Raw genomic sequence first — 21,013 nt, forward strand, 5'->3', positions numbered from 1 at the left:
CAAAACACAACAACCCCCCCATGGCGGGTTGCTGTGTTCCCCAAACTCAAAATACTTCCCAGTTTTGGTTGATGTTTCAGCAACAAGCCACCTTGACAACCTGTAGCTTTTTCTAAGGATTCTTTGACCCACAGTGGGTTGCTGTGCCATCTGAACCTCAAACAGCTATTTCTGGATTAGTTAGTGGCAAGAGCAGCAAAACCCCCATTCAGCTCTTGAAAACCTCATGCTTGCTGCTGCTGGTTATAGCCCTTCCATTGATGTCCAAGCGGCACTTTAGAGCAGGCATCAGGGGTTTGCTCCTTGAACAGCAATTGGCCCTTGAAAATCGCACTGTTGTGTCTGTAATTTTTGTTCTTGATCTTTTCCAAATGTGCTCCTATGGTGGACTTGCCTAGTCAATTTCTGAATTTGTTTCAGCTGCCAAAAGGAACAGGAAAGTGGAGTAACAAATCTACAAGTTGAAACTGTATATAGGCTAATTGGTGCAATGTTGCCAGGGGCCAATTGCCTAGCTGCCAATTGACAAACAGTGGTAAGAGAAAAAAAGCAGCAAAACTAGGTTCACCAAAAGGAGCGGCGGGGAGAGTATTATCAATTAGCAGTATAATTCTGTCTTTCAGCTTCTCAACACTTCCCAGAGTTGGAGATTCCAATGCCCTCCAACACTAGAAAGGGAAGATAATCCCCCCCCCACATGCACAGCCTTTTCACAACTCCTTTTTGTAGCACTAACTATGGTTCTCCCACAAGTGTGCAAATTTCCTCTTTTCCTAGCCATCAATTCTGTGTAAATTTTTGTCTCAGTGAGGTTCCCTGGCAGTTCAAAATTACAATAACTATGGCAGCTTGAGAAGGTAGCCCTGAAGTCCTTTAAAAAATGTTGCTAGTCATCTAGATGTGGGCAACCTGTTCCCATAATAAAACAGATGGACTTTCAAGATCCCTGCCTACTGTAACTTTCTTTTTTATTGATCTGCCAGATACCACACATGTAGAGTTTATATACTGGTCGTCTGTGTGCGGGGTGGAATTGTTAGGGCATAATCCTATTCTTGTTTAAACAGGAAAAAAGCCTACCTCTCCCCACTCAGTATAGCTGCCTAGAGGGATACTAGGAGTTGTAGGACTTTTTTCTACAACTCAGTAAGCAACCCAACTCTAGCTTTTGTTCTCAACCCTTTTGGAAACTAAGCTTAAGTGCACAGAACGTAAAGATTCAGTTGAATCATGTCCTTTTCCCTCTTTGGGTTCCCTCTCCCCTGCTAATAGTTAGATTGTAAGCTTCACAGGAAAGGAACTTGACAAATCAGAATGCACAATGCTTGCAAATTAGTCTAGCATCTTCTTAAAGATGAACAAACTTACTGTAGCAGAGGCAGTCACAGGCCTGTTTCATTTGCAGTTGAGTATTATGCCGCTTCAGGTAATCTCAGCTAACAGTCCACAGAAGCCTAGGGTGCTATACATTTGTTAATTCACAAAGCTGTTTGCTATAACAAAGTAGCCCATGTGGAAAATGCACATTAAAGGAACAATTCTATATAAGTTCAAACAGGAAATAAGGCTCATAACTTCCAGCAAGACCTAGCCAGGTGGGGCACACTGAATGGTGAGTCTTTTTCCCTGTCTCAGCTAGCACAGACTTGCACCCAAAGGAACTTAAGACTAACAATATAGATATTACTATTAACCATCACAGCAGTCCTAAAGTAACTCGCTCCACATATATGTCTCAAGGGAGGGATATTTTGTTGACTTTTTCCTTTGATCTTGCCATCGGCCACTGAGTGTGTGCAAAATATCAAGAGGATCCCCATTCACATTAATAGAACCACTGCTTTATCTGGGGAAAGATTATGTTTATCTTAACGTCACTATCACATTTTCTCAAATCCCGCCTGCCTCACCTTTCACAGATTTTGGAGGGCAGGCAGCAGGTTGAGTTCTAAGACAAATTTCGGAAATTAATAATTAACATTGCATGGTTATTGGCCGAGATGTATGTCAGTCAATCTATATCCCTACCCTCTCTGTCGACCGTTAAAGAGGAAGAAGCCAGAGGGTAGGAGTAGGCGTTGATAGGCGGGGCAAGAGCATTCCGTTAGCTGGGAGGCGCGGCCTGCAAGAATCCCGCCAAACAGAAGACGGAGGGGCGTGGTTTGAGAAGACGACTGCGAAGGCGTGTCCTGCGAACTTCTTTAGCCTATCAGAGAAGGGAATGAACGTTCTGTGCAAAAGCTGGCCAACTAGAATTGTAGTGCGTAAGATCGGGTACCTGAAAAGGCCAATCAAATATTTCCTTTTCTTTTTCTCAGCCATAATAGATATGACGGCATCTTTTTTTAGGCGCGCGAGGAAGTTCAAACGTCCGGGGAGGGGGAAAGAGCGGCGCTCATAAAAGCGAGGGTGGGGGGGAGGGAGAATGAGAAGGATGAATCATAGGTTGGTGGCGGTGCCTGGCACGGTCAGTCCCTGGAGCTTCCTGCTTGACGCCAGCGGCGCGAAGAAAGGTCTGCCTCTGTGAACTTTATGGGTGGGGAAAAAACCGCTCAGACACCGCCCGAGTGGAAAACACTTTCTGTTCTGACAGAATAAGTTTCTAGGATATTCAGTTCCCGCTCTATGGGCTGCAATTATTGGAGTAGGCTTACCACGCCCCTTTTTGAAAGACAAGGTGAGGCTAAGATTTTGGCGCGGTCGGGTTTGGGTGTAAAGATTACAGAGTGGAAATCGCTGCCGTTGTCGAATTTGAGCTCCACCTGCAAGAGCGAAAGCTCCAGTACCTATTTTCTAATCGACCTAAATTAAATCCAAAAGTTAGGGGCTCAGGCAGGACGCTAGAGCAGAGTTCCAGGTCTACCAGACCAGGAAGCGCTTCCCCAACAACAGGATACCTTCCTTGCTGCAGCAGCATCTGCGGGGAAGAGCTGGTTCTTATATAGCTCTTCCCCAGGGCTCTCCAGGTGGGACTCATGAGAGCCCTGGCAGCTGCCGTGGGCTGAGGCCAGAATCCTGCAACTACCAGAGCAGCTCCGCCGGCCCTTGGCCAGCAGAAGGAGCGCTGAAGCTGCCTCAGACCCCCACACCCAACCTAGTTGTAGACCTAGATAGACCTCTACTCCCTGTTGTTCATCCAGATTTGAGTGGCTTAACCCTGAGCTGAAATTTGGGGCTTCTGGAGAGCGTAGCTAGGCAGAACATGTAAAATTAGTAAGGTCATACTCCTATGCATGTTAAGGCAGAAAGGTCCTGGGAGTTGTAGGACTCTTCTCTGTCTCATCACTCATGGGACTGCAGTTTAAATGTTCTTCCTGGATTGTGAACAGAGGATTAGGTCACCTCCCCAACTTTTTCAGTGGCACTACTTCACATCCTTTTCTCAAATGGGCCACTTGAACTTCTCACTCTTGGCAATATTTCACCTGTATTGTCACACCAAGTATGCTTCTCTGTGTGTGCTGGGCCACTTGTATATAATTTGGAAATGCCAATAATTAGCCTGGGGTGGGGGACTGCCACCGCCACAATACCATATATACAGAATGATGGGCTTGAAGTACTGTTAAACCTATCATGTAAGGCTGAAACCAATCATGACGGGCTTGAAGTACTGTTAAGCCAATCATGTAAGGCTATGCAGGATGCTGACCTGCTTGTCTTCAGTCTATTTATTAGTAATTTGGGACCTATTGGTAGTGTGAAGAAAGAGCCAGATATTAAGTAAGCAATACTTATTTTCTAAGTGAGTGGCTATTTACTAGCCCATTTGATGTAATTTCTTTGTGAGCTACTTTGAAACTCTGTTAAAGGATTGCATAGCAAGGTTATAAAATAAAAAAGCATGGACATTGAGGGTAAAGCTTCTAGCTTAGAACAGTTTAAGTTTATGCATTTGTCTGGTCAAAAAACTGAGAATGGTTGTGTCATGAAACATTGACACTTTATGAAAATGGTAAAGACACTTCTGCAAATTAAAAAAGTTAGTTGAAGAACAGTTATGCAATGACATTTAGTTGTGTTTTGGGGGTCTTTGTATTCTATTGTTTCCAGCTATTTCAGACAGTTTTTAAAATTTTGTAGATTTAAAGTTTTATATTTTACCATGCCATATTTTAGGGTTTTAATTTTTATAAACCATCCAGAGCAATGTAACTAATGAATGAATTTATTATGCTGTTCTGTCAACAAGCTTAGGGTTACAATATGATATATGTAGTTCTCTCTTTTTTCAACAGCTCTGTGAGGAGGTTTGGTAGTATATGCCTGGCCCAGCATCATCTAGCTAACCTCATGGTTGAGGAGGGATTTGAACCTGGCTCTCCCTGCTTCTTGTCTGATACTGCACCACACCATGGGCTTTGCCCAGTGATTGTTTTTATTCTTCTTTGAAAATACCTGCAATCCTAGCAAGTTGACATTGGAGAAGCTCCACTTTGCTGCTACATTTGCTTCTAACTGTTGTAGGGGGTAGGGGAAAGCTGGGCTTTCACATCTGTGGTTACAAATGACACCATAATTAGCTGCCAAGTCTTGTTCAAACCATTGCTTCTGGGATAGAAAGTTCTGAACAAGGTGGGACCAAGTTGCCTGGTGGATCACCTTCCCTGATAATAGTCCTTTTCAAGCACTTAGGTGATCAGAGGAGGCCTTGCTAGTTGTACTGAAACCTTGCAGCCTGCAATCTGGTGGCAACACAGAAACATGACTTTTTATGGCATTATCAACTTTGTGAAATGCCTCCCCCTTGTATGCAGGAGGAGCCAACTGTAGCAAGGTTGAGTTATCAGTTAAAGAACCAGCTTTTCATCCAGGTGTTGCCTGACGGATTGTGCTTCTCAGGCTATTTATTGTTACTTCCCAGATTTTAAACATTTTAACTGAGGAGATATATCTAGGAAAGGTCGAAGGCAGCTATAAGACAGATTGATTCCATAAAAGAAGCCCCAGTCTTGAGTTTACAGATTAACAGATTTCGTCCCTTTGTATGTGTGTGCTTGTGTGTATCAGGGACTCAAAACAATGAGGTCTACAGGAACTGTAATGTGTACAGACAGTGATCCTGACTTTAGCATCAACAAGAGGTTGAGTGATGAGTAGACTGACACATGTAATTTGAAAAAACATTTAAAAAAAACTACAAGAAATAGAGATTAATCTTTTGATTGTACTTTTAGTAACTCCATGTTGATGTCTGTCTGTATATATTTATATTCCACCTTTTTTCTTTCAAGGAACTCAAGGCAACCTTCAGAATTCTTTTCCTATCCTCACAACAACAAGCTTGTGAGGTAGGTTGGGCTGAGAGTCTGTGACTGGCCCAAAGTCACCCAGTTAGCTCCATGCTGAGTAGAGTCTGAAACCTAGATCCCCTGAGTCCTGGTCCGTGCTGTTTGTTCAAGAATGGCCATCTTAAGGGCACTGACTAGAAATTTCTGACAGGATGAATATTCTTCAGTATTGACATGTTCTGTCTGTTGTCAGACTTGTATACACTTACGCGTTTGCACAGAGGCTGCACTGTTTAGATTACAGTAAGGCATTGATATATAAAATCATGCTGGCAAGTGATCAGTTATGTGGCCCACTAATGCTGTGGATGGCAACACTGGGTGTTGTAATGTTACCAGAGCAGATAGGGGACAGAATTGGCATCATATTATGTATAAAGCTTGGTAATTGCTACTTTATTTCTGTTTCCTGTGACCTCACTATTTACAATCTTGCCACCCTCAAGAATATCTATTTCATCAGATGCTTGAAGGATTAACCCTAGTCTGCCAGCTTGAGGCTACCCCTTCAAGCATTTGATGCACAATGTCTTCCAAAACTTAGGTCATAATGTATTTCTCTTTAAGTTGCCAGAAAGATGCCTTGGTTTTGCTGCAGTTTGGCTCTCGGCACTAATAAGCTACTGGTCCAAGAGAAGGTACTAGTGTTTCTTAATCCATGAAGCCCTCAAGCAACCTCAGTCCCAACATTACTGACTGCAACAGTAAACAGGGAAGTAGGTGAAGTCTTTAAGTAACAGTTTCTGCCATGTACTAACAAGCAGAGGTGTGCTTGGATGTTTTCTCAGTGGCTGCTGCACAGCTCTGAGTTCCTTTTGAGGAGTCTATCAAGACCTGAGTCTTGTCCAAAAACACTGAAAGATAATTGTATTTAGCCACATATTTTGTGGCCCATATGAGTAAAGGAACTGTTACTACATGTAATTTAAAAGTAGTCTAAAGTTGCCTCTTTGTGTGATTCTATCTGTTGATTTGACTTGCTTTTAGCCATCCTTTGTTACACCGTAGTCCTGGAAGAAAGTGTGGGCTACAAGCATACTGGACAATAATACATTAAAGGCTGTGATTTTTTTGTGTTCAAATGTTTGGGAGAATAGGGTCTAGTTGTTATTTTTGATTATAAATTCTTTCTAATAATGGCCTTCTAAGTGGGGTTGCCTGCTGAGGCAATGGATAAATATTTCCACTTTGTAAGTATTTCATGCCTACACTTTCCTGCGAGAAGTCTCTCAAAGCGGTAATTCTTTGTTCACTCCTAAAGTTAGAGAAAGGCTTGATGTATGTCATGGTGGCGTTGACCAGAGTGGCAGGGAAAAGCCCACTGTTTCATTGCTGTAACTTCTACAGCATATTACAACTCCCATAATGTTGAGCATTTGCCAAGCTGGCTGGGGCTGTAGGGGGCCAGAGTCCAAAACATGAGGAGGTCAACACATGGCCTATTCATGCTGTGAGCCCACAAACAAAATTTTGCCTTTCTGTATCAGATAGTTTGATCAGGCTTGCCTAGAGAACATGGTTGTAGTTTCAGTATGGGGTGGTACAGAAATAAAATGAATGACTAATAATGGTTGCTGCTGCATCTTGAGTGGTGACTGGAGGATGCACCAAAGGTCAATGCATCTGAAGCACTAGTAGAACATGTGGGTTTGGAGTAAGCTGCATAGGGATCCTGCTCATGGGATTTCAGAGGACTGACTGCCAGCTCTGGTCATGGAAATTCCTCCTTTTGTCAGAGGGGCTTTCCCCTTGCTTTCACCCACAGTTCCCTGTCTATTGATCTTCCTCTGTCATTGACCAGGGGCAGAATACCAGCAGTCTCCATGGCCCAGGATCCAGTGAAGCTGCAAGCAGAGGTGGAAAGGCTGGTGGCTGAGTTGCAGGAGGCAACCCAAGAGAAGGTCCAAGCAGCCCAATATGGATTGGCTGTACTGGAGAAGAATGGTGAGCTCAAGCAGCGCTGTGGAGAACTGGAGGGCCAGTTAGAGGTGCTGCGCCTAGAGCTGGTCCACATGAAGGAGGTGAGTGGAGGATCTTGCCTTGGACACAGATTCCTTTAGTGCATGCTCAGCTTTGCCATAATCTCCTGTGTCTTCTGTCATGCCCAGGCTTTGGCAGACTCCCACAGTAGTCACAAACGGGCAGCAGCTGATGGAGAGAGCCGAGAAGAATGTCTGCTCAGAGAAACAGCTTCCAAAGAGGCCTACCTAACTCAGACCATAGAGGAGCTGCAGGGTGATGTGAAGCACCTGAGAGCACAGCTGGACAACACAATGGTGGAAAATGAGCGCCTGGGAGGGGCCCTGCAGGACTTGAGGAAGGTAACATGTTCCAGTGACAAAGTTGGGGCCCTAGGCCATTCCATAACCCTGCCAGATTGGTTCTATAGGGAAGACTCCAACATACAAGGTGTAAAAGTGCTATGGTGTATCGAGTTCTCTACAAGCTGCAGCAACTACATGTGGTTTACATATTAAACAGATGTCGACAATAAAATAAATGGTTTGCAGGGTGATTATTAGAAATCCGAACTCATTTAAGTCTATTGTAGATTTCCCTAACTTCCCTAGCTGGGAGACCACTATAAAATTAGCTTTGGTAATCAGCCAGCCAAAATGCATGGGCCTTCATTGGGTAATCCAGAAGGATAAACAGAGCAAGAATGGTTATACTGACTGTGGGGTGGGTAAGCTCAGAGGTACTCTAAAAGAGATCTGTCTTTTGAGGGGTGGACTGTCTCTTAGCTGTATGCCAAGGTAGGGAGCTCTCCCTTGAGCAGGTAGCAGTACGTGAAGATTCTGGTGATTGCTTCTTGCAGCTGGTTCTCTCTGGTGCCTACTCTGTACCCCTTCTCCAGGGCAGGGATGACTAACCTGTATTTTCACAGTCCTGTCCAGAAGTATGTGTGATATTTGTTCATGTTGTTGAATAAGGCGAGCCCCCCCCCCCCCCCCACGAGTAACCAGGCTTTATAATCAAGTTGACACTATCTTCATGAAGCCTGCAGCTGTGGCACCTGTGTGCTCAACTGCATGTTGAGGCACTGCATCCTCAAATTTAATGTAAAATAGACAAGGTTTTTGAATCACACTGTTAAAACAGTGTGGACAAGATAACAGAATTCTGTCCCTGTATTACACAGTGTATGGCAAGCACATTCTTGTCCAGCTCGTTCTCGCTGAAATGCAGTGCAGCTGGTGGCTTGTGTTCCCATTTCTTTTCTGCCTCTTTTTCAGGAATGCCAGACCTTGGAGTCCGAAAAGGTCCGGCTGCGTGAGGAGATGAAACAGGCCAGGACGCGAGAGTTGCGCCAGCTGCAGGACTGTGCTGAACTTGAAGAGGAGAACATCTCCCTGCAGAAGCAGGTCTCCATGCTTAGGGGCAGTCAGGTATTGTTCTTGTGTGATCTTCCATGTACTCATCTTGGGGGTTTGGCGCCGCTCTGGTGGACCTGATGTGGAATGTGCAGGGAGTCACATTGCTCCAAACTGACGTTCCTCAGCCTGGGGTTCTCCAGAACTCTGGCCTGCAGGTCCCAGCATTGCTGGCTACAGGCCATGATGGCTGCCACTGATGCAAGTTGAAATCCAAAGCAGTTGGTAGCACCTTGCCTGGGGAGGCTGTTCTGCAGCTATTTGCTGGGTTCTGCGTGCCAATGCCATAATTTCATCTTTAGTCTCGTCTCTGTGGGTAGAAAGAGAATGCTCAAAACAAATGTCTGTGCACAGGAATGATTTTATTGTTTTTATGTAAACTGTGGAAGGGGCCCACAAAGAAGCATGGAGGAATTGGGAGATGAACAAGGATGGCCTTTTCCTTTTGCAGCAGCATGAGTCTGTTGAGCTCCAGGTCTTAGATTAACCATTTCATGCTCGCTCACGTCTGAACCTCAGAGGAATAACACTATGGTTCAATAGCCCTTAGAGCACAGACTTGTGAGCTCTAGTCTAGGTGTCCAAGAACCTGTTGGTCTAACCCTGTACCTGAGCAGGGGGTGATTTGGCCACCTCTTTGCTGTGCTGCATATTATTATTAAATGGTTGCACTTGTATTTCCACCCTCTGTTTGGAGATACTTTCCGCTGCTAGAGCCTAAATGGGTAACTGGGAAGTCTCCACTGCTCCCACTGCCTCACTGGCTCCACATTTTAAAAATAAAAATAGTGTCTGTAGCAGCTAAGGAGGGGAGGCCTTATAAACACTTTAATCCGAACAAAAGAATCCCATCCCCCAGTTTCTAGAGTGGTGGGAAATGTGTGTGGCCTCCCCCACTCCCAGCCACTCCTTCCTTCTCTTTCCCCCTGCCCTGAGGGAATGTTAAAGAGTTCTGTGGCTGGAGAAGAACAGCAAGCACCCACCCTTCTTGTTGCCTTCTTGCTTGTTTTTTGGTAATGTAAGCTAATCTTTCGGCATACTTGAAGAGCTTTCCAAGTATGTAGAATTCCCTCCCTTGGTCTGCCAGTGGCCCCATTTGGCTGCTAAGTTCAAGTACATCAGAAGCTGCTATTACTAAATAAGATGCACATATGGTTTTACTTGACTATAGGAAAGAATAACTGCTCACAAGGCAAAAACAAGCCCAAATAAAATGGATATGATAGTGATATTTTATTACATCTTAAGTACAAGTTGCACTTCCCCCATCCTCAAATCCAGATAGGGTCTCAGCTGTTAAGATATTTTTATTCCACAATCTTTTATCTTGTTACTAAGAGTTCATCTGACTGTGGATCACTTGAGGAAATGAAACCTCATACAGCTGATGCTACCACAGATGTCTGTTTGACATCTTTCCAATAAGGGGATGTGGTATAAGACTATCAGTAATTTTTTAAGAATGGCAGGAATTGTTTATCTGTTTACTTGTTAAACTGATACGCTGCCTTCTTTCCCCAATATGGTTTATGTAATCCTTTTGCTTTTCTCCATTTTATCCTTGCAACTGCCCCATGAGAGAGGTTAGTCTGGGGGTCAAGGACTGGCCCAAAGTCAGCTGGTGATCTTCATGGCTGAATAGGAACTAGAACCCAGGTCTCCTGAGTCTCAGTCCAACCCCCTAATCACTGCACCACACTGGGTTCTAGCCAGTTATTGGTAAGAAGGGAAAAAGAGCAGGGGAACTGATACCATTTTCAAACATAGGAAAGTGGAAGGTGGCCCAAAAACGTTCATGGTTTAGAAGTGGCCTTTTGAACCTGCAAAAGATGCAAGCCCTACAGCTTCAGTTTAACTCCTGTGGGGAGGCAGGACCTGTGAGGAAGGGTTCACCTCCCTGCAGTGAACCTCTGTCTTGTCTCCAGGTGGAGTTTGAGAGTGTCAAGCGTGCACTGAGCTGCCAGGAGGAAGAATTGGCGCTGGCTGGGACCCAACTGCTGGAACTGGGCCGTCTCCGCGAACTGGCAGAGCACCAGCTCCACGAGGCACTGGAGGCTCTGCAGGCAGAGCGTGAGCAGAAGCAGGAGCTACGGCGGGAGCTGGCTCTCTACACTGGAGGGCGCCGTGACTCACTCAGCAGCTTGCAGGCCAACCTGGAGGGACTCAGCCACAGCCATGCTGAATGCGAGGAGCAGGATAGCGGCTTTGCCAATGGCGGCAGCGTGGCTTCCACACCCCATGGTGTCCGGCCTGCCCCAGGCCTTGTGGCAGACCTCTTCAGTGAGCTCAGCTTGGCAGAGTTTCACAAACTGCAGCAGCAGCTGCTACAGGTGAGGATGGATGGAGACTCCCAGTTCAGCAGGGAGAGGTTATGTTTCAAAGCCATGTCAGTAGCAAGGCTAACTGCATTCTGGTTAGACAGGAACAAACTGTTCTGCGCTTTGGTCTAATGCCAAGTAATTGGATTATTTTTTTTGTTATTATTCACTAAGCTAGGCTTCCCAGTCAGAGAGCTTGTTTCAGAGACCTTGTACATACCACTACCCCAAATGCCTTTGCCCCAGAGGGGTTCAGATCACTTTAAGACCAGTAGTCCCATGTGATGCATCTGTTGCCTGCCTCAGCTGCTTCAGATGAAGGAAGTGAATCTTTGACTGCTCTGTGGTAGAAACCCAAAGCTACTATACTGGAGAGAAAGCTCTAATGAAGGGTTCTTTCTGACATGTTTAGCTTGAATGAGCAGGGACTTACACAAAGAAGGCTTCAAACCAGATGGAGTCCACACATCTTGCATTATTTTAGCAACCAGCTGCTGTGTTTATATCATCGCTGCTGGGTAGTTGCTTTCTCCCGTCGGGTTGGACTTGAGGTAGAAATGCTGCTGCTCCTTTTACAAAGCACCATGTGGTGAGGCGAGATCCTATGCAATTCCTCCCCTTCATGCCTGGAGTTTCATGGTGAGGGAAGTATTTATTTATTTATTTATTTGTTTGTTTAAAAATTTCTATGCCGCCCTATTCGCTGAAGCCTCGGGGCGGTTGGGGGAATCTGCAGTGAACTCAAATAACTTTCAGTTTGTAAGAATCCAGCCTGTAGATTCCACAGTGGGTCAGCTTTTCCTGAGTTGCATGGATTCCAAGATTTGCTGAACATTTTTAATGTTCCTAATTTTCTGCAGATTTCATCCTAGGAAAATACAAAGCTCCAGCCAAACCTCTGCATTTCCTCCACAGGCTTAAGTGTGAAAATACCCATTTTTCAAGGCTTTGCCTATTTGGAAGGGGGATTTACAAATGTGCTTATGAGCAGATTTGCACAAAATCAGATTCTGGCAATAAGCAGATGAACAAAAGCTGCATGATAATCTGCAAAAGATAGATGAAATAGTTTCACAGTGCCCATTCATCCCTGCTGATGGCTACATGCAGGTAACTTGGGCAGGGACCAATTTGTTTATTGCATGATTTCTGTCTTACCTAGTACTTGGCTATGGCCTGAATCCAAATTCAAGTGTGAGCAACTGTGCTGATAGTAGCAAACTTCCCGACCCACTCCTTCCCTTTGCCATCCCCCCTGAAAATACCACATGAGGGAGTCGGAAGATGCTACTGAAGGGGGTGAGGATGAGAGGTCTCAATCAGGCAGGGGAACTTTCTGTGGGCTGAGACCTTCCCCTCATGGAAGGCAGATCTTGGATCCAGCCCAAGGTCTATAAAAATACGTGTGCATTCATTCTCTTCCCTCACCCTGGGAGAGGACTTGGGAAGTGGGTCGCTTGTTCCCCACAGAACCTTCTCTTTCTCATCCTTCAAGGATATGGGGATGGGAGTTCTTTGTACTTGTTCTATGCCAGAGATTTATTTATTTTTTATTTATTTTATTAAAACATTTTTATGCCGCCCCGAGGCTTCGGCGAATGGGGCGGCATACAACAAAAAATTTAAAATAACATTTTAAAATATATACAATAAAATACAAATATACACTATAAAACAAGCCGCCCTGGCCAAATAAAATTCAATAATATTAACATTTAAAATACTGCTTAAATAAAAAGAGATGTGGGCCCCTGCCACTGAGGTCTGTCGAATCTTGGTTCACAGTCTGTAATTTTGAGGAATCTGTTCCAAATCAGATAGTGTCCCCTAGAAATGCTGGCTGTATATTTCGTGTCCCAGGGGTGGAGGGTGTAGATGTTAATGTACAAATAAGTCATCTATGGAAATGGGGAGCGAGGGTTGGAATAGCAAGGCCTGTGATGTCTGAAGGTGAATTCTAATGCATATAGGCTTAACAAGACATGTTACTCTTGTTGGGAAGGAGCTGAAAATGATGAGAGCTAAGAAAAGACCAGATAGAGAAGAATCTTCTAAGCAGGAATTTAAAGATGTGGCTTGGTGGGGTTTGTCCACACACTGAAATCAAGGAGCTATTCTGGCTGTGATCTGCTGGGATGCCAGAGGTATTTCGCCCTTTGTGTGATCTCAGACTCTCTTCCCACCCCCCATCCCTCTTGTGCTGAGCTGAAAGCATCTCAGCTGCTTCTAAGGCTAACAAGCAGGAAGCCTGCGAAGTTATTCTGAGCAGCCACACATCCTGCTCAGCAATGTCATGCTCTAGCCTGACCCTGCTGCACTTGCCCCACCCCCATCGGGCTGCTTGTTTGTGGAGTGGATTAGATTGGCCTTCTGCTGAGCTGGCTCCTGTGGAGGGAGAACGTAAGCTGCTGTAGGAAATGCATCGGGCCTCATCTGTGCAGAAAGTGTTTCCTTCTTTTCTTTTATTCCCCCACCAAGAACTACCACTGCCACCAGCACTTTTTCCAGGTTAACAGTATGTCGAGTTTACTGAGGATGCCTTGTTCATGGTGCTTGCCGTATCATCCCCAGGGTGCCCTCTGTAACTGGTTTTAGGTCACCTCTGACTTGCCACAGTTTGGCCAACCTTGGCCAAAAATCAAAGCCTGAAGCTTGGCTCCTCTTTAGTATGTGCTTGCATCCGGCTCTTTAATGCCCAGATGGAAACTCAAGACCTGGCTGCGGCAGGCACTGTGAAGCCGGATGAATTGTCCTTTCCATATTGGCCTCTCCAAAGAGGATGAAGCTTAACAATAGAACCAAACAGTTGCCATCTCTGTGGTGGGGCCTGCAAAGCCAGGGCTATAACTGCCAGTTTGGAGCTCTTCCCTCTTAAGATGGCTCTTGCATGTCATTCCAGAGCTTAGTTTCATCTCCTGTTTTAAGTGCCAGGAACTAGCCCTAGAATGTACATTGCAACATTATAGACAAAAGCTTCTCTGGACATCTACAGGCTGCTTAGTGTTTTCCTAGCCTCCTGGGATTCTGGGAATGCTTTAGAAGACTAAGCACTGGGGTCCTCCCTTTCCAATGTTTGTATTGGTACCCAGGTGGAAAATGAGAAGGCCTCACTAGCCTCAGAGCTACAGGACCTCAAGACGCAGCTGACCAGCACCAAGGAGACCCTGGCGCAGCAGCAGACGTGCCACAGCCACCAGGTTGACCAACTCCAGCCCCTGCCAGCTAGCCGTAGCGGTGTGGCTAGTCCATTGCTCAGTGAGAGGGAGCAATACCGTGAGGAATTAGAAAAGGCTCAGCTTGCAGTCCAGCAGGAGAGGGAGGCAGCTGCCCAAATGGAAGCAGAATTGCGAGCTGCAAGGAGGATAACCCAAGAGTGTCAGTCACGGCTGGCCCAGGCCCAGGAGGAGCTTTTGGCCTTTTCTGAGGAGATGGCAGCTCTGTACCATCATGTCTGTGCCTGTCACAACATAACCCCTCAGCGTGTGGTGTTGGACTATTACCGGCAGGGCCGTGGAGCCCGAAGTATGTGCAGAAGGCAATCCTCTAGAAAGCTTCTGCTCACAGAAATGGAGACAAGCAGCAGCGGGGACCAGTCTCCGACCAGTAGCCCTGGTTCCCCCTGTGGCCTGGAGCCCCTCAATGTGGCCAATTTGACAGCAGTCTTGTGTGAGCAGCTGGGGCACCTTCAGATGGCACTCACCCTGGTGCATTGGCAGAGCCCCATGGGACACAGTGCTGAACTGGAGCATGACAAGGAGGCCCTGGTGGAGGAGGTGCTAAAGCTCAAATCCCTACTGAGCACCAAACGTGAGCAGATCGCCACACTCCGCACTGTGCTCAAGGCCAACAAGCAGGTAGGTGGAGGAAGGCCTTGCTGCCGGGCAGACCATTTCCAGGTTGATAGGATGGGAAATTGTGCATTGTGCCCTTCAGGCCATGGATGAGGAATCTCTTTCAGTCTGGGGGCCAATTCAATTTTGGGAAAGCCAAGGGGGTGCATTCCAGTAATGGGCAGAGCCAAATATAAAAATGGGTAGGGGCAAAATGCAGGTATATTTTACTACTGCTTACTTATTACCTGTCACTATGCCTTAGGACAAGAACTTCAGTCCTTGGAGTGGCAGTGGGGAATTGCGCAAAAGCCAGGAAACAATGACATGATAGGTAGTCAGGGGAATTTCTGCTAGAACCCTGATCTCAAACCTTTATTACATGAGATTTTCGTTTTGGAAAACTCTTGTACTTCTGGTTTGACTTCTGTTTAGTGTTAAACTGAATGGGTAGTGGAAAGCTACAAAACTGGTCTATGTTACTGGTGCTTTAAAAGAAATCACCTGAGCCTAGGTAATGGAAATTGTGGACCAAGCAAAGCAGAATTCTGTGACTTTGCATGAGATACATAATTCCTCTGTCTTTATTATTTTACTTTCTTATGCATATCATTGGAATGGGAAAAGAGTTATTCAAGAAGGAGTTACATTAGTGCCTGTCCCCAAGTGGTCAAGATCCTTCTCTTCGCCAGCTACTCGGCTTTTGAGGTTTCAGGGCCTTGCACTTTAAAGTGTGTTGAGTCAGCTTCTCCACTGTATTCCAGCATAAATCCTTTTAGGGAAACCTGCAACAGTAAAGGCCAAATGCCTATTCTACAGCTGAAGTTCTTAAGAACTGAATTGTATAAGTTACCATTGCCTAACCTGATACACTTCAGATTTCAGCTCCCAGTAGGCCTAGCCAGTACAACCAGCAGTCAGGAATTCTTGAAGTTGTAGTTCAGAACATTTGGAGGGTACTGGGTGGATGCTGGATGCTGTGGTCTGGGCTTACAGTGAATACTGGTGCAGAACCATAGTCCTGGGCATGATGAGTCACATGAGAGCTCAGGTCCTTACCATTTAGTCTTCAACTGTATTGGATTCTTTTATTAGCCACAAAATGGCATAATAGAAAATAATTTTTCAAAATGAAAGAACTACCACCACAGTGCAAAACACTCCCAAAAAAGGGTCATCCTAACAGAGTGGGGATGGAAGATACAAATTGAAAGCATACTTGTTTTCTGGCCTCCAGAAAACGAGAGAGGGCCTAAGCAGATCTCCTTGGGGAGGAAGCTCTGGGCAGGGTGCAGCCACCCAGGAGGCCCTGTCCCACAACCACATTCTAAATTATGGGTGATACAGAGAAAAGTTCCCACAATTAGTTATGCAGGCAGCTTCAGACACAGACACCACAGCAGTCTATGCTGCATCCTGCTGGTGCACCCACAGAGCCCATCCAAATGCCCTTGTGTGTGGCTTCTGGAAAGCTGGCCTGATTGCAGACCTCCCTCTCATTTCCTCAGCTGCAGCCTGGTTTCAAACCTGGTTTCCTTTGGCTGTGCCCCTGCATTTGTTGCAACACCACCTTATGTACTTTCACCCTACCTCCACCCTCTTTTCGCATTTCTTTCCAAAGTTCGTACTATTTTTGTATGCAGCCGCTGGGGCACAGACCCTGAGACAGGTATTTGCCAGACCTTTGGTTTTCTTTCCAGCCTGAGGGAGGAAGGCAGAAAAATCCTAATCCCAGCAAAGCCATGGCCTGGCTTTCTCTATTTTAGCCTTGGGTGAAGTAAATCTGCAAACTGGAGTGCTCAATAGCCAGTTCCTGGAATGCAGTCATGCTTTCAAAATGCTATTCTGGAGCCTGGCTGTTGGCCCATCTTCTGCCTTACATTAAGGCCAATAGCTGAAGCAAGAATTGGGGCTGCAATGAATGCAATTCTAGAGGGACATGAACCCACCTGATCTTGGGAGAAAGAGAGCTTCCATGTAGCTGTGGCCTCTGTTTCTGACTTAGATGGTCTTTTTAGGGTATCCCATTACTGACTGGCTGGTATCCCATCTCCAAGACTGCTTTTGAAACAGTTCTGAGGGTATTTCCAGCTGGTGTATGCGAGTGTTCTTTATATTATCCTCTTTATATTACGTTGGAGCCAGTGTGGTTAGAATGTTGGACTAGAACTTGGGAGACCCCGTTCTAGTCCCTGCTTAGCCATGATGCTCACTGGATTACTTGGGGCCAGTCACTGATTTTCAGCCTAACCCACCTCAAGAAGGGTGTGATGATGCAATGGGGAAGATTAGAAGGATTGTCTAAGCTGCCTAGGCTTCCTTGTGAATGAGTGAGACAGACAGACAGAGCTAAACAGATATGAAGGGGTAGAGGATTTCTGTGCATCACCTGAGCCTCAAAAACCTTCCTTTGCAGACAGCGGAAGCAGCCCTCTCAAATCTCAAAGGCCAGTACGAAGGGGAGAAGATGCTGGTGTCAGAGACCATGGCCAGGCTGCGTAATGAGCTGAAAGCCCTGAAGGAGGATGCTGCTACCTTCTGTTCTCTGCGTGCCATGTTTGCTAGCAGGTTCGGAGCAGGGCCAGCTTGGCTTCCTCAGAGCTGTGTTTGCAGTAGAGAAGGAGGAGTGGGGAAGGAGGAGTTAAACTTCTTCAGGAGTGAAGCACACTCAGTCTACTCTTGTTCCTGTGCATTGCTGGTTTAGTGCTATCAGACTTGTGTGCAGAGCAAGTCTTATTTTGTGACATCAGAAGCTAAAATATACTGCTTATTAGTATGCAAGTGAAACAAACTTGCATAGAATATTATGCAAAACTTGTTAGAAGATGTAGCTGACCTTTTATAATACTGAACATATTTTTCAGTATTACGTTTAGCTCCTATGATTTCAGCAGATATTGCCCAGTAGCACCCCGTTTTATTTACTTGAAGGGTAAATACTCAAAAGGAACTGCAGTGACTGCAACTTGTCAAGAGATCTGTGGGTTGGCCCATTTTTTCAGGTGCCTGGCACCCACTGCTTCTGTCTTCACCTCCAGGTGCGATCAGTATGTGAGCCAGCTAGATGAGATGCAGCAGCAGCTCGCAGCTGCCGAGGATGAGAAGAAGACCCTGAGCTCCCTGTTGCGCATGGCCATCCAGCAGAAGCTGGCACTTACGCAGCGCTTGGAGTCCCTCGAGAGCCCACTTGAGGGGTCCCGAGGCAGCAGGAGGGCCCTCAGACCAGCCAAAGGCAGTGCGGTAAGGACATCATGGTGTTGGGGGGAAGTCATGGGAGGAACCATCCAAATTGTAGGCCTGGTGCAGATCTAAAATGGTCTGGTTGTCTCAATATTTAATTTCTCTCCATATTCCCTATTAGTCAAAGCCTTCTGGGCAGTTTACAAGGCAGAATATAAAACATTACGACATAATAAAAAGGTATAAACCATACATCTAAAACTGAATGAAACCAAAGTAGTCATGGCTTATATGGTCATTCCTCCTGTTGATTTTGGCTCTAACCATGACCGATGTTAGCATTTAAGTTCGAGCCTGCATCAGCATTGGGAAACAAGCCACATTTTGCAAACTTCTGACTTGCAGGAATGGCTGTAGCCAAACTCTTCTAGTACAACAGTAGTTCCTTTGCTACTTCTGTAGCAATCAGCCACTCTTATGCAGATGTTGGCTGGGTGGGCATGTGATTGCAGAGATAGGAGTCTTTGGGCAAGTAGACAACTATTACTCATAGAGGTGCAGTCACCAACCATGACTGTGGAGACACTATAGGAGGAACAATTATCTAGGCAAGGTAAAGCTGTATTTCCTTAATACTGAATCATTTTCAAAACACTGCATTGTCTTTAGGCCTAAAAGTGCAGTTCCCTCCAGAAAGGAAGTCATTGTCTCAGTTGTACATGAAAGTGAGCTATCCAGCAGCTGTGAGCCTCGTTGTACCTCCAGTTGACGCACAGGAGCACTGTTTGAGCCAAACTGTGTAGCTGCTGTGTGTTTAGAAAGAGGAGGAAGTGGGTTCAGGAGAGACTGGCCAGGTTGCAAAGCAAAGCTGCAGTCATGCTTTATGTCTTTATTTTCCCAAACGGCCTCTAGGCAGCCCCATGGTGACCCAGGGCCCACCTGGGGGCAGGGGCAGGGAATCAAGGTGCCAGGCACAACTAGTGGAGCTCCACTTTGCAGTGCAGCAGGTTCTTCTGAGAGAAGAGATGCTGCCCTCTGTTAAAAGGAAGAGGGGTGAAGAGAGAATGAGCATGAGATTGGATGGTACTGAAGGTGGGGAAACAGGCAGAGCTCCAAGGAATGTGTGGTGGGGAGGATGGCCTGAAGGGCATCTGGTCTAGGCCTCAAAAGGTATTCACTCCATTGTTACCAGGCTCTCACTTCTCTAAGTAGTGGTTGTCTCTGGAGAAATTAGAATCCATGACAGTATATATGTGGCTTTGTGCTTACAGGATGAGAGGCTCTGGAATTCAAGCTAAAAAGTTTCTTGTTTTGGGATAATAGCCACCTTCTGTCTGTACTGTTGCATAATTGAAATCATTATTATGACTTTGCATTTATATCCTGCCTTTTTATTCTTGTGGGAATTCAAAAACACCTCCTTTTAATCTCTACTATAACAACCCTATGATATGGGTTTGGCTGAGCGTGAATGACTGACCCAAAATCAGCCAGTGAGTTTCATGGCTGAATGGGGACTAGAGCCTGGATCTGCCAGGTCCCCAGTTCAGCACCCACACCACCATGCCACACTTGCGTGATGAGTTTGTTTATGAAATTGGTGTTATGATGAAGACTGCAGTGTGGATATGTCATGTCTTTGAGTTTGCTAAACTGCCTTAAGTAAGACTCTGCTCCCACTTGGCTGTATTGTGGGGAAAATACTGGCTAGTTTATATGGTACACTTTAAGCAGGATGTTTTACTAGTGCAAGTGAATCTGCACAATGACCAGCACATGAGCTATAGCACAACCAGTGGAGCAGTATGTTTTTTTCTAATCTGCCTTCTCTCTTCTTTACCCCACCCCCTTCTTTCAGAGATGAGACGTCCAATAACCAGTGCAGGATTTGCAGGCATTTCTGGTGCAGCTTCAAACGTGCTGTGTGGTCACAGAACCCTTGTTCTTTTTTTTTGCGTAACAGGAAAGACTTGGTACCTGCAAGTTGTAGCCACTTAAAGAACGCGATTCCAGGAGGAGGCCTCTGGCTAGAGATGTCTATCTGCCCCTCTGTGCCTTAAGACATCTTGAAGCACCATGTCTAGATCAGGTGCTTTGTTCCCTAAGCGCCTCTAATACTGTGCCTTTTTTGCTAGCTCTAATGTTAATGACACCAATGTTGGCCTTAATGATCAGAGCTTGCCTGCTTTGTGACAGTTGGCTGAAGAGGGGCAGGCTGTTCCTTCCCCAAAATTTCTTCACGTGTTATACTCTGTTCCTTCCCCAAAATTTCTTCACATGTTGTACTCCCTGGGTCCATCTGTTTTGCCTGTCTCCTGTGCCGATACACCCACCCCCGCCCCAGATTTTGCACGTAGTTAATGTCTAACTGCTTGAATGCACAGGTTGAAGGAAAATTGAAAAACTAGCTCCATGCAGTATTGGGATGTCTTGTGGGATGGGTACGTCCAGTCACTATCATGGTAACAGTAACAAAGCAATGTCGCTTGAAGTCTGGGCTAAGTAAGCCCGTGGTTGTTTGCTTCAAATAAATAATTGGTTTTCTTGGATCTCCAGTCTTTTTTTTTTCCTTATTTACAGTTAAGTGCACTGCCTTCCCCAACCATTCCTCCAGATGTCTTGACTACAATTCCCAGAATCCCTCAACCAGCTGGATGAGCTTGCTAGTACAAGGATGTTCTATAACTTATGAAATTTTACGTTATTGAGTTATATACCACTGACAAGTATTATATTGCATTTGTATCCCACCTTTAGTCCTCTCATGAGTGACCCAATATTTGGTTCTCCTCCATTCCATTCTTATCCTTATAACCAGAACCCCATGAGGTAGGTTAGGGTGAGAGTAAGTGACTGGTCGAAAATCACCCAGTGACCTTCATGGCCACATGGGGACTAGGACCCGGATTTCCTAGTCCAGCACTCTTACCACCATGCCACGCTGCTTATTTTAATAGTTTCTACCTTCATTCACTTACTGGGTCAGGAAACTAAGCCTATTTGTGTTACCTGCTTGTCCT

At 45.7% G+C, this 21,013-nt stretch overlaps 1 protein-coding gene across 8 annotated transcripts; it reads left to right on the plus strand.

Moving 5' to 3' along the window:
- Positions 1–2,429: 2,429 nt before the first annotated feature.
- Positions 2,430–20,542, plus strand: LOC123030087 (protein bicaudal D homolog 2-like). Of its 8 annotated transcripts, none has more exons than XM_044443693.1 (10): positions 2,440–2,677; positions 4,239–4,575; positions 7,093–7,312; positions 7,400–7,612; positions 8,528–8,680; positions 10,591–10,995; positions 14,073–14,837; positions 17,230–17,381; positions 17,852–18,053; positions 19,957–20,542. In XM_044443693.1, the coding sequence occupies exons 3-10, from the start codon at positions 7,115–7,117 to the stop codon at positions 19,981–19,983; spliced, it is 2,115 nt and encodes a 704-aa protein (XP_044299628.1). In that variant the 5' UTR covers positions 2,440–2,677; positions 4,239–4,575; positions 7,093–7,114; the 3' UTR covers positions 19,984–20,542. The 8 variants fall into 8 exon arrangements, with proteins under 8 accessions (XP_044299627.1, XP_044299628.1, XP_044299629.1 ...); XM_044443696.1 differs by lacking the exons at positions 2,440–2,677; positions 4,239–4,575 and adding exons at positions 5,276–5,291; positions 5,859–5,929; XM_044443692.1 differs by lacking the exon at positions 4,239–4,575 and having other exon boundaries at positions 2,430–2,677.
- The last annotated feature ends 471 nt before the right edge of the window (positions 20,543–21,013 follow it).

This window comes from Varanus komodoensis, unplaced genomic scaffold (assembly GCF_004798865.1).
Source record: "Varanus komodoensis strain SLA01 unplaced genomic scaffold, ASM479886v1 scaffold42, whole genome shotgun sequence".
NCBI classification, from domain to species: domain Eukaryota; kingdom Metazoa; phylum Chordata; class Lepidosauria; order Squamata; family Varanidae; genus Varanus; species Varanus komodoensis.